At 42.5% G+C, this 14,834-nt stretch overlaps 1 protein-coding gene across 2 annotated transcripts in view; it reads left to right on the top strand.

Moving 5' to 3' along the window:
- Positions 1 to 14,834, top strand: part of CCDC149 (coiled-coil domain containing 149) — a 116,231-nt gene that overhangs the window by 43,948 nt on the left and 57,449 nt on the right. The window contains exons 3-4 of one of the 2 annotated variants that reach the window (XM_088836266.1): positions 848 to 886; positions 12,162 to 12,251. In XM_088836266.1, the coding sequence (XP_088692392.1) occupies positions 848 to 886; positions 12,162 to 12,251 (129 nt within the window). The remainder of the gene's footprint in view (positions 1 to 847; positions 887 to 12,161; positions 12,252 to 14,834) is intronic. The other variant, XM_055435314.2, reaches the window with a different exon arrangement.

Raw genomic sequence — 14,834 nt, 5'->3', positions numbered from 1 at the left:
TTTAACCAGCTTTCCTGGGGTCATTGAATTGTCCTCAACAGAAATACAATAGAAAGATTCCTAAGGTTAAAGTAATGTTGACTCACATGAGGACTGCATCGGACATAGGAGTACTGTTTCCTGAGCATTTATCATTTACCTGAGATATTTATGTATTCCCAGATGGCACATGAGGGAGAGAAATTAAATCCTTTTAAGACAAAAATCTGATAGGGCTAGAAGTTCTCAGTTAGTTTTCTTGCATTTTGGGCATATCCTGTCCCCAGATTATTCTGCCTATAGAGAAAATTCAAGTGTGTGTGTGTATTCACGTGCATACGTGTGTCCACTACTGTTACCTTGAATCTAATTATTTAAAAAAGGAACTCAAACCAAATGAAATACTATTTCAGTTTAGTCTGCTCAAAAGTAATTTTGATAAATCTAAGTAATTAAATTTGGCTCACATAGGTTTAGAAAATAGTTCAGTTCAGTTCAGTCACTCAGTTGTGTCCGACCCTGTGACCCCATGGACTGCAGCATGCCAGGCTTCCCAGTCCATCACCGACTCCCGGAGTTTGCTCATACTCATGTCCATCAAGTCAGTGATGCCATCCGACCATCTTATAGAAAATATATAGATTAGTCCTAATTGAAAGTGATTCTTTAGAGCTTTCCCCAAAATAACTCAGGTTCAGTTTACAGTTACCAGTTTTCAAAGTATATTTTAGTTTGGTTCAGAACATTGCTGGTTGCAGGGGGCAGGAATGGGAAGGGTCTGAATTTAGTTCATAGTTCAGTGCAGTTCCTTGAATCTACACATATCTGATTTTTTAAAAAATAAAATGTAACACTGGTTTCTTTATAGGATGGAGATCCATCACTTCCCCCTGAGAAGAGGAAACAGGTAAGACTTACTCCTGATCTTTGGTAACTCTCAGGATGTTTGTATTGATGTCTTACAACAACTGGAGGATCAGGGAATAATACCAAAATGTGTAGAGAAATCTTTCAATTTCCCAGGTGTTTGTATTACTGGGGGAAGTGTGGTTGAGAAACACTGACTACAAAGAGGAGCTAAGGGTTGGGTGAAGGAGACACAGGGCAGTCTAACAGGATAGAAGAGGGCACTCAAGTTGACTGTGTTCCCTTTCTTGTTGGGAACCCTGTTGAAAATCCATGAGTTGAGGGTGCGCTGCTAGCGGGCTTTAGCTCACTGTTCCATGGATAAATGCCATTCTGCCACTTCAGACTTTTAAAGAAATCTTACCAGCAAAACTCATAAGCCATTTATGTTCTCTCCTAAATGCTAACCAGCAATGTTTATTGATGAATCCATTTCCCCCACAGATTTTAGGTGCCCACTTTTATCAATGAACAAATCCTTATCTTGTGTGTGTGTGTGTTTGTGTGAGTGTCTATTTCTTGACTTTCTGTTTGTTCCATTGAACTTCCTGTACCAACCTATTTGTACCACATTATTCTGTTTTTGTTTATACTTTCAATACCAGTTTGGGCTACTATCTTTAGCTTTGCTCTTTCTTTTCAGATTTCTTATTTTTTAAAAAATATAACTGACAAATATTTTATCAAGTCCTCCTCTGATCCCCACCCCACCCAAACCCATTCCTGTTGGTATTTTGATTGGAGTTTTGTTAAATTTATAGATTGATGTAGGGACGGTTAACACTTTTATAGCATTACGTCCAGGAATATCATACATCAAATTTTTAAAATCCAGTTGCATGCATACATATACATATATTGCTTTTCTCAAAGATGTCTTGTTAGCTGTTTTCTTAACTTCACAATATTCTGTACTGACACACCCTGACTGGTAGCCTTTTATGGGCTTGAAGGTAGTCTGGATGATGGTGATGTTAATGCTGTGTGTTCCATGTTATGGGAAACCCTCTGCACCAGAGCAGGGCTTCAGAACTGGTGGATGAAAATAAGGACTGAGGAATTGTTTGCTGTCTTCGGAGCTGTAATGGCTCAGCCAACATCCTGTTTTTGTTCATTGATCATATACCTGGCACAGCATATAAACACCTAAGATTCATGACTGAGTAAACTGTAGACACACACACACACACACCACATTTACCCTTAAATAACCATTCAGTCCTGCGGTTACCCTTTTGGGCTTTCAGTTCTGGTCACTCCCATATTCCTTTCCTATTTTATTTGATTATTTTGTAATGCTCCAGCTTTGACCTAATATCAGATTCTTCTATGGAGCTAATTGATGGTTTTTTCCTAAACAAAATAATGTGGAAATTTATCATAAATGTTTTAAAATGGGCACATCCATAGTGTGGGATTGCTTATGTTTTTGTTTTTCTGTTTTTGGTGTCTATGAGCCATCATCTTTGCTGTGATTTTAGAGTTTGTTAGTATTCATGAAGGAGTTTTACAGTGTAAGTAAATTCACGTTCCATGACTTTATAATAAAAAATTTACATTGACTGAAGAGAATCTGATGAATTCCAGTAAGTCCGTCAAGCTGCATTCTTACAGCTCTGAAAAAAAAAAAAAAACCAAAAACAGGTTCAATGTCCTAAGTTCTAGCTTTGTAGCTTTAAATATGGCATTTAGTTACTGTCCCTTTAGGACTTAGTGTGGTGGTGTGAGCTTGGCCTCTGCACCCTTCCTGCCTGTGATGGATGACATAGGATGGACTGGGGTACCAGTGACAGACATTCTAAACTGCTTAAACAGTAAAGGAGTCAATACCCTTGCATAACTGCAAGTTGAGAGGTAGTGCAGGTCTCAGATGCTGTACTGTCATGTACTCATTCTCTCTTCTCTACCATACTTATCAAAGAAAAATACAGTAAATCAACTCTTGGATTTCAGATGGACCATGAATACCTTTTTATTATAACAGTGTGGGACTTTCCTGGTGGCTCAGACAGTAAAGAATCCGCCTGCAGTGCAGGAGACCTGGTGGCTCAGACAGTAAAGAATCCGCCTGCAGTGCAGGAGACCTGGGTTTGATTCCTGGGTTGGGAAGATCCCCTGGGGAAGGAAATGGCTACCCATTCCAGTATTCTTACCTGGAGAATTCCATGGACAGGGGAGCCTGATGAGCTACAGTGCATGGGGTTGCAAAGAGTCAGACACAATTGAGCGACTAACACTTTCATTTTCATGTATCATGCAATAATATTTACTTAACTAAAACAATATTGACTGTTAATCTGAAGTTCACATTGAGCTGGGAATCGTATATTTTATCTGACCATTCTATCACTGTGCCGATTTTAACATCAGTTTCTTCTTGAATTTAGCATCAGCTTTCTCCTGAGGCCAGTTCCCATAAGCAGGAAAGACTGAAAACCCAGCCCTGGAATATAAGTCCTTCCCTCCAGTCTCACTGGGCCAATGTAGGACATGCTCTCCTTCCTGGTCTATTAATATTCACTGGGAGGATACTATTCATTACTTGGCTTAGATTAATCACCTGGGATGGAAGGACCAGCAGTGACACCCACTAAACTAATCATGTGCCTCGGGAAGTTTCCTTTTGGGGCCTGAGACTTGGTGTTTCCATCTACAAAATGGGAAAAAATATGGTGCCCACTGCATGGTGTGGCTGTGAGGAGCAAATGAGATAACAAAAGTAGAGTCTTCAGCACAGTGCCTGGCACGGGGTGAGGATCAATAAATATTTATCCTCCTCTCCCCCTCCTGATCATCCCTTTCTTTTTTCATCAACTATATATTTGTGTGCCTTTGTCAGGACCCTCTGGTTACACTTAGCAACTTGAAATATCTTGGGCCAAAGAGGAAGTTACTAGCTCATAGAACCTCAGAAGGGTTGGGTGAGCAGCCACCTTGGGAGGCAGAAATGCAGCCAGGCCTTAAGACGAGCTACCATGAGCATTCAGGGGCCCCCAGGTTTTTCCTCTGCTTTCAGCATTCTCTGGGTCAGCTATAATTTCTTATTCTAGACCTGCTTTCTCTATAGAATAGGAAACATGACTGCTGACCACATAAGGGCTACAGATCCCATGATGTCTAGGAAGAAGCTGCTCCCCGAGTCCCAGGAGAGAGCTCCCCTAGGCCAGGCTTGGTCCAGGGGTCCACTTCAGGGTCAGCTGGGCATGGCCAGGCATACTGTAGATATAAGGCAGTTTCTGCTGTTGTCATGGTGATAGGATGCTGGGTAGACTGTGTCTTAACCATCTGCTCTGCGTGCCTTCTTGGAGTGACAAAGTGTAATGATGGCAGCCAGTGTTTTTGTGTGCTCATCCTTGCCATATCAGACCCTATGCCCAACATTACACCTTGGAGGATCCCATTTCATTCCCACACCACCATGGGAGGTGGGGTTATTATTATTATTGCATTTAGACAAATGAGGAAATTGAGGCCAGTGGCAGTTAAGTAAATTACTAAAAGGAAATAACATAAGGAATCGGTGATGGAGAAAGAGTTTAAAGTCCTGCAGTCTGCTCAGAGCTCATTCTTAGAGCAACCATGGTTCAGTAAGAATTTATGGAACACCTTATGGGTATCCTGTGCTGATTAGACACTAGGAACACAGGAGTGAAAAAAGTTAGACCCAAATCCTTGAGCGTGTGGAACCTAAATGGCTCAAGATCATTGCCATTTGCACCTCTTGTCCTGGCATAATTTTATTTTTACGTAAGATTTTTTTTGATGTGGTTGTCCTACTCTTTTTGTGACCCTGTGGACTGCAACCTGCCAGGCTCTTCTGTCCATGGGATTACCCAGGCAAGAATACTGGAATGGGACCACTTTGAAAGTCTTTATTGAATTTGTTACAATATTGTTTCTGTTTTATATATATATATAGACCAGGAGGCATGTGGGATCTTAGCTACCCAACCAGGGATGGAACCCACACCCCCTGCTTTGGAAGGCAAACTCTTATTAACCACTGGACTGCCAGGGAAGTCCCCATCCTGACATAATTTGTATTAGTGCTCCCTTCTCTCTCCAGAGTGTCTTGACTTGGATGATAAATAATATAGTTACCTTAAGTCTCGTAGAGATGCTGTGAGCAGACAATAAACAAAAATGATTAAAATATATAGGATGTTAAATGGTAGTCGGTGCAATGGAGAGGAAAATATAGCCCAAAGCCAGGGAGGGAATTCTGGCTTAGTAATGGAAGAAATGTCTTGATAAACAATGGGGGGAAGTAGTTCTAGTATTTGTGGAAACATTCTTAGCTGTTTAAAATATAGGTTTTCAAATTTTGTTTACCTTTAGTTGATTTATAAAAGTATGCTGTTGGTTTTTGGGTGGGCAAGGGTGTGCAGACGCCCTCTTCATTAGCTCAGTGTGGGGAAGAAAATGCGCTGTTAAATTTGCGGGTGCCTGTTACAGTGGAACTTTCCATTTAGCCAGAAGCAGACAGCTTCAGCCTTTGTGTGCTGGTGCTGGATGGGAGAGGCACAGTTACCGTCCTCACTTTTTCATCAGCAGGAATGAGGGGTAGAAGCCCTGGCCTAGTGTCTCCTGTCTGACGTCGCGTGCTTATCCCAAAGGCAAGACAGTAGGTGAAGTATTTACCCCTCCAGCTGCACAGCAAATGTGACTGTGTTAGCAGAAGGCATGGGAATGAGAACCAGCTGCTGGGGTACCAGGCGGGACATGGAAGGGGGTCCAGAGATCCCCACACTGGAGAAGGAGAAGATGCAGCACTGAGGATCTCATTGGCCATAGGCCTTGAAACCGTGGCTTCAGTTTCTTGACTCGAAGGAGGGATTCCTATGGATGCCTCCCCGCTTCTGCTCAGAAGGAGAGACTACTCTCATCACTGTCTTATGGACTGAATGTTTACATCCCCCCCCACCCCAACTAAATTCCTATGTTGAAACGCCACTCCTCAGCGTGGTGTTAGGAGGTGGGGCCTCTGAGAGGTAGTTAGGACAAGATGAGGTCATGAGGGTAGAGTCCTCACGAGCGGATTCAGAGCCCTTCTGAGGGTTACGAGAGAGCATGCTTTCTCTGCCATGTGAGTACAAAACAAGAAACCTGCCACCTGAAAGAGGGTGCTGCCCAGAACCTGACTGTGCTGGCACCTTGATCGCCAACTCCCTGCCTCTAAAACTGTGAGAAATAAACTTTTGCTGTTTATAAGCCGCCCCGTCTGTGCTGCTTTGTTGTAGCAGCTCAAGCTGACTACAAATGTATTGCAAGTTCTCAAATATAAGTGGAAACAGTACCACATCCTCAGCTTTGCAGTGCTTTGTGCTCTTCAGAGGCCATGTGAATATGGTGTGCACGCACACATGTATCCATGTATGTGTGTCATCTCCCAGCTGGCTTCGCGGCCACGTGGCAAGTTGGGTCTTGCCTAAAGTTGAAAGGCAGCACCATGTAGGGCAATAGATAAAAGCTGAGGTTCTGGCATCTAACTTGGGGGATTCAAGTATAATACTTTCACTTGCTGATTGGGTGATCTAGGGCAAGCTGTGTAACCTTTCTGAGACTCAGTTTCCTCCTCTCCAAAATGAACATCATCATGAGATACATGCATCAATTTTTTAAAAGAATCAGTGTGATAACACGTATGAAGCCCAGTGCCATGTGCTTGGTGTGTGATCAGCATTGTTGTTGTTCAGTTGCTCAGCAGTGTCCGACTCTTTGTGATCCCGTGGGGTGCTCAGTGGGTGTTGGCTGACTCTTTTATTTTTCTTGTGACTTGTCCAAGGTCACACAGCAGGTGAATAGAGCAGGACTAAACATCCAATATTGCATAGGAACCTGGAATGTTAGGTCCATGAATCAAGGCAAATTGGAAGTGGTCAAACAGGAGATGGCAAGAGTGAACGTCGACATTCTAGGGATCAGTGAACTAAAAAGGACTGGAATGGGTGAATTTAATTCAGATGACCATTATATCTACTACTGTGGGCAGGAATCCCTTAGAAGAAATGGAGTAGCCATTATGGTCAACAAAAGAGTCCGAAATGCAGTACTTGGATGCAATCTCAAAAACGACAGAATGATCTCTGTTCGTTTCCAACGCAAACCATTCAATATTACAGTAATCCAAGTCTATGCCCCAACCAGTAATGCTGAAGAAGCCGAAGTTGAACGGTTCTATGAAGACCTACAATACCTTTTAGAACTAACACCCAAAAGAGATGTCCTTTTCATTATAGGGGACTGGAATGCAAAAATAGGAAGTCAAGAAACACCTGGAGTAACAGGCAAATTTTGCCTTGGAGCATGGAATGAAGCAGGGCAAAGGCTAATAGAGTTTTGCCAAGAGAACGCACTGGTCATAGCAAACACCCTTTTCCAACAACATAAGAGAAGACTCTACACACAGACATCACCAGATGGTCAACACCAAAATCAGATTGATTATATTCTTTGCAGCCAAAGATGGAGAAGCTGTATACAATTAGCAAAAACAAGACCAGGAGCTGACTGTGGCTCAGATCATGAACTCCTTATTGCCAAATTCAGACTGAAATTGAAGAAAGTAGGGAAAACCACTAGACCTTTCAGATATGACCTAAATCAAATCCCTTATGATTATACAGTGGAAGTGAGAAATAGATTTAAGGGACTAGATCTGATAGAGTGCCTGATGAACTCTGGACGGAGGTTCGTGACATTGTACAGGAGACAGGGATCAAGACCATCCCCATGGAAAAGAAATGCAAAAAAGCAAAATGGCTGTCTGAGGAGGCCTTACAAATAGCTGTGAAAAGAAGAGAAGCGAAAAGCAAAGGAGAAAAGGAAAGATATAAGCATCTGAATGCAGAGTTCCAAAGAATAGCAAGGAGAGATAAGAAAGCCTTCCTCAGCGATCAATGCAAAGAAATAGAGGAAAACAACAGAATAGGAAAAACAAGAGATCTCTTCAAGAAAATTAGAGATACCAAGGGAACATTTCATGCAAAGATGGGCTCGATAAAGGACAGAAATGGTATGGACCTAACAGAAGCAGAAGATATCAGGAAGAGGTGGCAAGAATACACAGAAGAACTGTACAAAAAAAATCTTCACAATGAAGATAATCACGATGGCGCCAGACATCTTGGAATGTGAAGTCAAGTGGGCCTTAGAGAGCATCACTACGAATAAAGCTAGTGGAGGTGATGGAATTCCAGTTGAGCTATTTCAAATCCTAAAAGATGATGCTGTGAAAGTGCTGCACTCAATATGCCAGCAAATTTGGAAAACTCAGCAGTGGCCACAAGACTGGAAAAGGTCAGTCTTCATTCCAATCCCAAAGAAAGGCAATGCCACAGAATGCTCAAACTACCACACAATTGCACTCATCTCACACGCTAGTAAAGTCATGCTCAAAATTCTCCAAGCCAGGCTTCAGCAATATGTGAACCGTGAACTTCCAGATGTTCAAGCTGGATTTAGAAAAGGCAGAGGAACCAGAGATCAAATTACCAACATCCGCTGGATCATGGAAAAAGCAAGAAAGTTCCAGAAAAACATCTATTTCTGCTTCATTGACTATGCCAAAGCCTTTGACTGTGTGGATCACAATAAACTGTAGAAAATTCTGAAAGAGATGGACATACCAGACCACCTGACCTGCCTCTTGAGAAACCTGTATGCAGGTCAGGAAGCAACAGTTAGAACTGGACATGGAACAACAGACTGGTTCCAAATAGGAAAAGGAGTACGTCAAGGTTGTATATTGTCACCCTGACTATTTAACTTGTATGCAGAGTACATCATGAGGAACGCTGGGCTGGAAGAAGCACAAACTGGAATCAGGATTGCCGGGAGAAATATCAATAACCTCAGATATGCAGATGACACCACCCTTATGGCAGGAAGTGAAGAGGAACTCAAAAGCCTCTTGATGAAAGTGAAAGAGGAGAGTGAAAAGGATGGCTTGAAGCTCAACATTCAGAAAACAAAGATCATGGCATCTGGTCCCATCACTTCATGGGAAATAGATGGGGAAACAGTGGAAACAGTGTCAGACTTTATTTTTGGGGGCTCCAAAATCACTGCAGATGCTGATTGCAGCCATGAAATTAAAAGACGCTTACTCCTTGGAAGGAAAGTTATGACCAACCTAGATAGTATATTAAAAAGCAGAGACATTACTTTGCCAACCAAGGTCTGTCTAGTCAAGGCTATGGTTTTTCCCATGGTCATGTATGGATGTGAGAGTTGGACTGTGAAGAAAGCTGATCGCTGAAGAATTGATGTTTTTGAACTGTGGTGCTGGAGAAGACTCTTGAGAGTCCCGTGGACTGCAAAGAGATCCAACCAGTCCATTCTAAGGGAGATCAGTCCTGGGTGTTCATTGGAAGGACTGATGCTAAAGCTGAAACTCCAATACTTTGGCCACCTTTTGTGACGAGTTGACTCACTGGAGAAGAGTCTGATGCTAGGAGGGATTGGGGGTGGGAGGAGAAGGGGACGACAGAGAATGAGATGGCTGGATGGCATCACCGACTCGATGGACATGAATTTGAGTGAACTCCGGGAGTTGGTGATGGACAGGGAGGCCTGGCGTGCTGTGATTCATGGGGTCGCAAAGAGTCAGACATGACTGAGCGACTGAACTGAACTGAACTGAAACATCCAAATCTGCTAGTGTTTTGTTCAGTGTTCTAATTTAGGTTTTTGTTCCTTATTTGACTCTGAGGCTGTTTGAATTGGAAAGAGCATGTTCTCAGTCACTCATTCATGTCTGACTCTTTGTGACCCTATGGACTGTAGACCGCCAGGCTCCTCTGTCCATGGGGATTCTCCAGGTCAGAATACTGGAGTGGGTTGCTATGCCTTCCTCCAGGGGATCTTCCTAACCTAGGGACTGAACCCAGGTGTCCTGCATTTCAGGCGGATTCTTTACCATCTGAGCCACCAGGGAAGTCCAGGAAGAAGCATGCTACTGCTGCTGCTAAGTCGCTTCAGTCGTGTCCGACTCTGTGCAACCCCATAGACGGCAGCCCACCAGGCTCCGCCGTCCCTGGGATTCTCCAAGCAAGAACATTGGAGTGGGTTGCCATTTCCTTCTCCAAAGCATGAAAGTGAAAAGTGAAAGTGAAGTCGCTCAGTCGTTTCCAACTCGTAGTGACCCCATGGACTGCAGCCTACCAGGCCCCTCCATCCATGGGATTTTCTAGGCAAGAGAACTGGAGTGGGTTGCAATTGCCTTCTCCCGTAAAAAGCATAGTCAACATTTAATCCAACCCATTTTGGAAGTTCAAAGATGAAACCCTCTGCTTAAGCAGTACTTGAGAACCAGAAACTGAGCTAGAAATCTTTATCTGTTAGGCCAGTGTTCTTTCTTGTGCCAACCAGTGTCCGGTCATAATGTCTACCTGTTTTTTGTCTCCTCCTCTCAGGATAGACAAGAACATTCATGTTTGTAGTTCTAGAAATATGGTTGTGAATCGAGGTTCTCTTTTAGAATTTAGAATCCTTTTTAAAACAACTCAATTTCCAATGGCAAATCATCTGTTAAAGAAGCAGCGAAGAAATCGTGACAACAGTGATTTCACTAATAGCTTCTCAGGGGATATTGAAATGAAAATTTCTTCTTGATACTCCAGGCAGAGCTATACACAAAGCACCTCTGCAGTGCAGTGCAATATCACCAAAAGATCTCAGGTGACCCTTTAAATATTTTTCTTTTGCTAAACAAGCAGTTCCTCCAAAGGAGATAAAGGGGAATTTAAATGATCTGGGGTTAATCTCCTAATAGGTTGGGATTCTTTGGGGTCATGGCAACACAGTTTTCCCTTAGCAGACTCCTCCTTGAATAAACAATCAAACACATCTTTGTCTGTTTTGATTTCAAGCCAAGGTACCAGGGGAGGTATTCCTCTTGGTTCGAGAGAGAGCCTTTGCTTTCTTTCCTTAAAAAGTGATGGCTTATTTGGATGATGACATGCACCAGAATGACAACCCTGGAGAAATCAGAGCACAGAATGACCCTCTGTAGAATGGGAGGGAGCCTTTTGCTTCAGCAGAAAATCTTCTTGGTCAATCTTATTTTAGTCCCCCGTGACCACAAATCAGAGCAACTTTGTATATGCATTCCAGTTTGATGCTCAGAACCTAAAACTTCCTTCAGAGGTCTTGAGTGCTTTGAGATGTTTCTTTTTATAACACTTTGAACAGTACAGCTTCACTGTTACACCAGGGAAACTGGGAAGAAATCCAGGGTTCAGCCTGCGGGACCCCCCCCCCCCCGCCGCCACATGATCACAACTGTAACTTCATTCTGAGTGCTACCGCCTCCTGCTTAGAAGCCCTTTGAGTCCTTGCAACAACTTTTGTCAGGAAGGTGAGGGCTTTCCCCAATTTATAGATGGAGGGATTTAAGCTCAATGAGTCTAAAGAACTTGGGAGCTATTACAGGAGCCACTAAAGTGGCAGATGCAGAACCGTAATGGCCAAGATTAAGCAAACATTTGTTTATATAGCAACCTCCTCAGCCCATAGAAGAGCATTTGCCTGTGGGCCTGGAAATGCCTGCCTTCGCCAGAGTGTGTTTGGAGACTGCGAGGTGAGAGTAGCTGGGCCGAGGGCTCCTTACGCAGCCAAAAACTCTGTGTGACTGTGTGGAATGAACTCTTTCCAGTGGCTGTTTTTGTAAATAAGAAAGCTGTTGCTGTAGCAGAGGTCATCACTTTGGCAGTTGCTATGAACAGGGGGCCATTGCTCAGCAAAGCAAGTTTCACTCGGTTAACACAGGAGTCACTGTAGGACCAAAGCAGCGGAGTAGAAATTGCAATTAAATTTGCTATCAATCACACCACTCAAGTATACTCCACATTTTCCCAAACTTTTTTTTTTTTTACATATTCTTTCTTAATTGAGTACTTTACACTCCTAGAGGTGTGAGTTTAAAGGGCTCACCATGCAGTTCAGGAGCATTTTCTAAATCTGGTCTCTTTCTCACAGTTTAAAAAAAAATAGTCTTCTCGAGGAAGTGCCTAGGCCAAGTTTTTACCTACCTCTCTCTTATCTTTCTTCCCCTCCAATTTTTAAATCCTGGTTTTGATATGTCAGCTAGCTGAGAAGGCAGTTACAGGATTTTCTGGTACACATCACTTTTACGTTATGATGGAGAATTATGAGAGTCATTATGATGACTTTTCCATGGCTAGGTTTCTGAAGTGGTGTATATCTAATAAATTACAAAGTTTTCAGGGTAACTCAAGGGAGCGTAACTGAAATGTTGCTCCTTTCCCCTCCAGGTGGCTGAATTATTTAAGAACATGGGTGAAAACATGTGGCCTTCCCATTTTGCTGCCCTTCCCAGTGTCTGGTTAGCGCAAGGTTGGAAGGTTAATGTTAAAACTTTTCATCACTTTCTTTCATTTTGTTTTTATCTGTTGGAGAGGAAAATCTTTTCCTCTACCTTCTTAAGTTCAGTTCGTGGGGACCTGCAAATTTAACTGACAAAACCAGATAACAGGAGAAAAAAGTGTACAATTTTATAAATATTTTATGTGCATGGAAGTTCAGAGAGAAGAAAAAAAAGTAAAAGTGTTAGTCGCTTAGTTGTGTCCGGCCCTTTACGACCCCATGGACTGCAGCCCACCAGGCCCCCCTGTCTATGGAATTCTCCAGGCAAGAATACTGGTGTGGGTTGCCATGCCCTACTCCAGGGGATCGTCTGAGCTCAGAATCGAACCCAGGTTTCCGGCATTGCAGGTGGGTTCTTTATTGTCTGAGCCGCCAGGGAAGTAAAATTCAAAAGAATTGTTTAGACTGGGTTGGGAGGGGTTTACGTACCATTTTAATAAAAGAAAGGGCATTTGGGCTTCCAGGGATGATAGATTGTGGGAAAGTAACTAGGAAGATATATAGGAAAACTAACAGAAGATAGGGTTATTTTGGTAAGGTTTGTTTATGCAGACTCAGCATGGTGCCAGTTCTCTGTGTCCGGTGATAAGAGACGCTCTTCCCTTCCTGGTACTACAGAGAGGATAGGATATCCTCACAAGTAGAAATTTACGCCCTGTTTTTAGGCTGAAAAGGGGAAGGGAGAATATTCTCAGTGTCTGTTGATTCTCAGTTGCCTTCAGATCAAAATAATTCTCATGGCAGAGGAGTGTATTTTGGGGTAGCATATACTGATCTCATGTCCACCTTTTCACTTCTTACATCAGTGAGAAAATTGGTATATAATGGATCTTGTCTCCCCACCTAAAAGATTTAGGACTACTTCTTGTAACTGATATCCTGAATTCCCCTCCTTGTAAACCAGTCTTGGTTACTTGATCTTAGAAAACAGGGGTCCTTCAAAGAGATTGTCATTGCCAATGTGATATACCATTAAAAAAAAAAAACCTCCCACCACTTCTTATAAGTTTAAAAAATGTATTGCATCTATAGTATAAAATTCTATGTATTTTCTGACATTTATGAAGGAATTCAAACACAGTGGTAGAGGCAAGAGCCAGAGTTTAAGATGCAGCAGGACTTGAAGAAAGCAAGCTGTCTTGCTTGCTCCCCTTGTCCATGTGACTAGTTTGCCTCACTGAGAATTTCTGCAAAAAAGCAGAGAGGTTGGGGCAAGATGCACGCAACTCTCTCAACTCCCAGACCTCTGCGTTTATAACAACTGTCAGGATGTGTAGTCTTCATCTCTGTGCAGAGAGAATTTCCACAAGCATCATAGTCCCCACACCAGGGGCTGGCCTTGGCTGGCGCTTTTGTGAACATCCATTGTAACTGGGGGTTGACTGAATCCTTGACAAAGGAAGGTGTGTTAGAATGGACAGCTGCAATGTCCTTTCAGCCTCGGGTCTCCCAGCCATGTTTTCATCAAATCTGTCTTCTCTCTTTTCCCCATCACAATTTTAATATAGAAACTCCGAACTAGAAAGAGTGACTTAAATATATAGCTTCTACAATATACTCTAGTATATTCAACATCCCACTATTATCAGAATGAAAATGTCAACCTTTTAACATCAGCCCTGGCTATATCTGAATATTTAAAAGAGGCTTCTTTTGAAACCTTTTCATGTTTTGCTATTTATGCTACTCCCTGCCCCAGAGATTTAGAGGAAATAATCTCTCAGTTTGGGTTTCTTCCCTGTGAAATCCTTTCCAGTGTTAGAAGGTCTGCCACTTTTTCCCTGACATTTCCTTTACTTCGTGCAGCTATTCTAAACTGATGGTCACAGAGTCCTTCTCAATAACACAGAGACAAACGCTCTGCATAGCTGATAAATTATAAGCAGGCGCCGCGTGTTAGCTTGATGGATGGTTATAGTGAATGTGTTTGAGTCATGGGTGTTATTTTTGGTCAAAAGAATTGTGTGAACTTTTCTCCTCTATTTTGAGTACTTTCAAATGTACTACTTTTCTTTCTCTCTCTTTTTTTTTTGTTCTTTAAGGTGTTTGTCAAGGAATTAGGCACCATATCAGAATAGTCATTTTCTAGTTTTCAAAGTTATTGTTTGGGAGTTGAGGAGGTGGAAGGGCTGAATAGAAGAGAATTGTGTACTGACAAGTAAGCCAGCTTATGAAATGGGAAAGAAAATTACAGTCACCTGCTTTAAAAGCGGGATCTTCCCCACCCTTCCCTACCCCAAGGGTCAGTTTGAAAGCTGGGGTAGATTTATGGTGAATTCCCTTGGAGGCGATGTGATTCTAATTAACCATTGTTTTGCAGCTACTGTCAAATGCTTGAGTTTATTTTAGTAGATTTCTTTTCAGCCAAGCTACAGAGTAAATAATATTTGACAATCACATCACTGTGTCTCTGAATCACTGTTTCCTAAAGCAAGCAGCCCTGTCCTCTGCTTCGCATCTCCCTGGAACCTTTGGTATATAAACTGGGTGCCTGTCTTGCTCTAACACCCAAATAACAGGAAGTATCTCTGGGCTGAATGCTCTTCAAAGCAGGGCCTAAG

The sequence above is a fragment of the Moschus berezovskii genome, chromosome 5 (genome assembly GCF_049115385.1).
Source record: "Moschus berezovskii isolate FMDL1 chromosome 5, NW_MosBer_1.0, whole genome shotgun sequence".
Lineage (NCBI taxonomy): Eukaryota > Metazoa > Chordata > Mammalia > Artiodactyla > Moschidae > Moschus > Moschus berezovskii.
The sequence above is the reverse complement of the archived record's forward strand: the minus strand, read 5'-3'. Positions and strand labels throughout refer to the sequence as shown.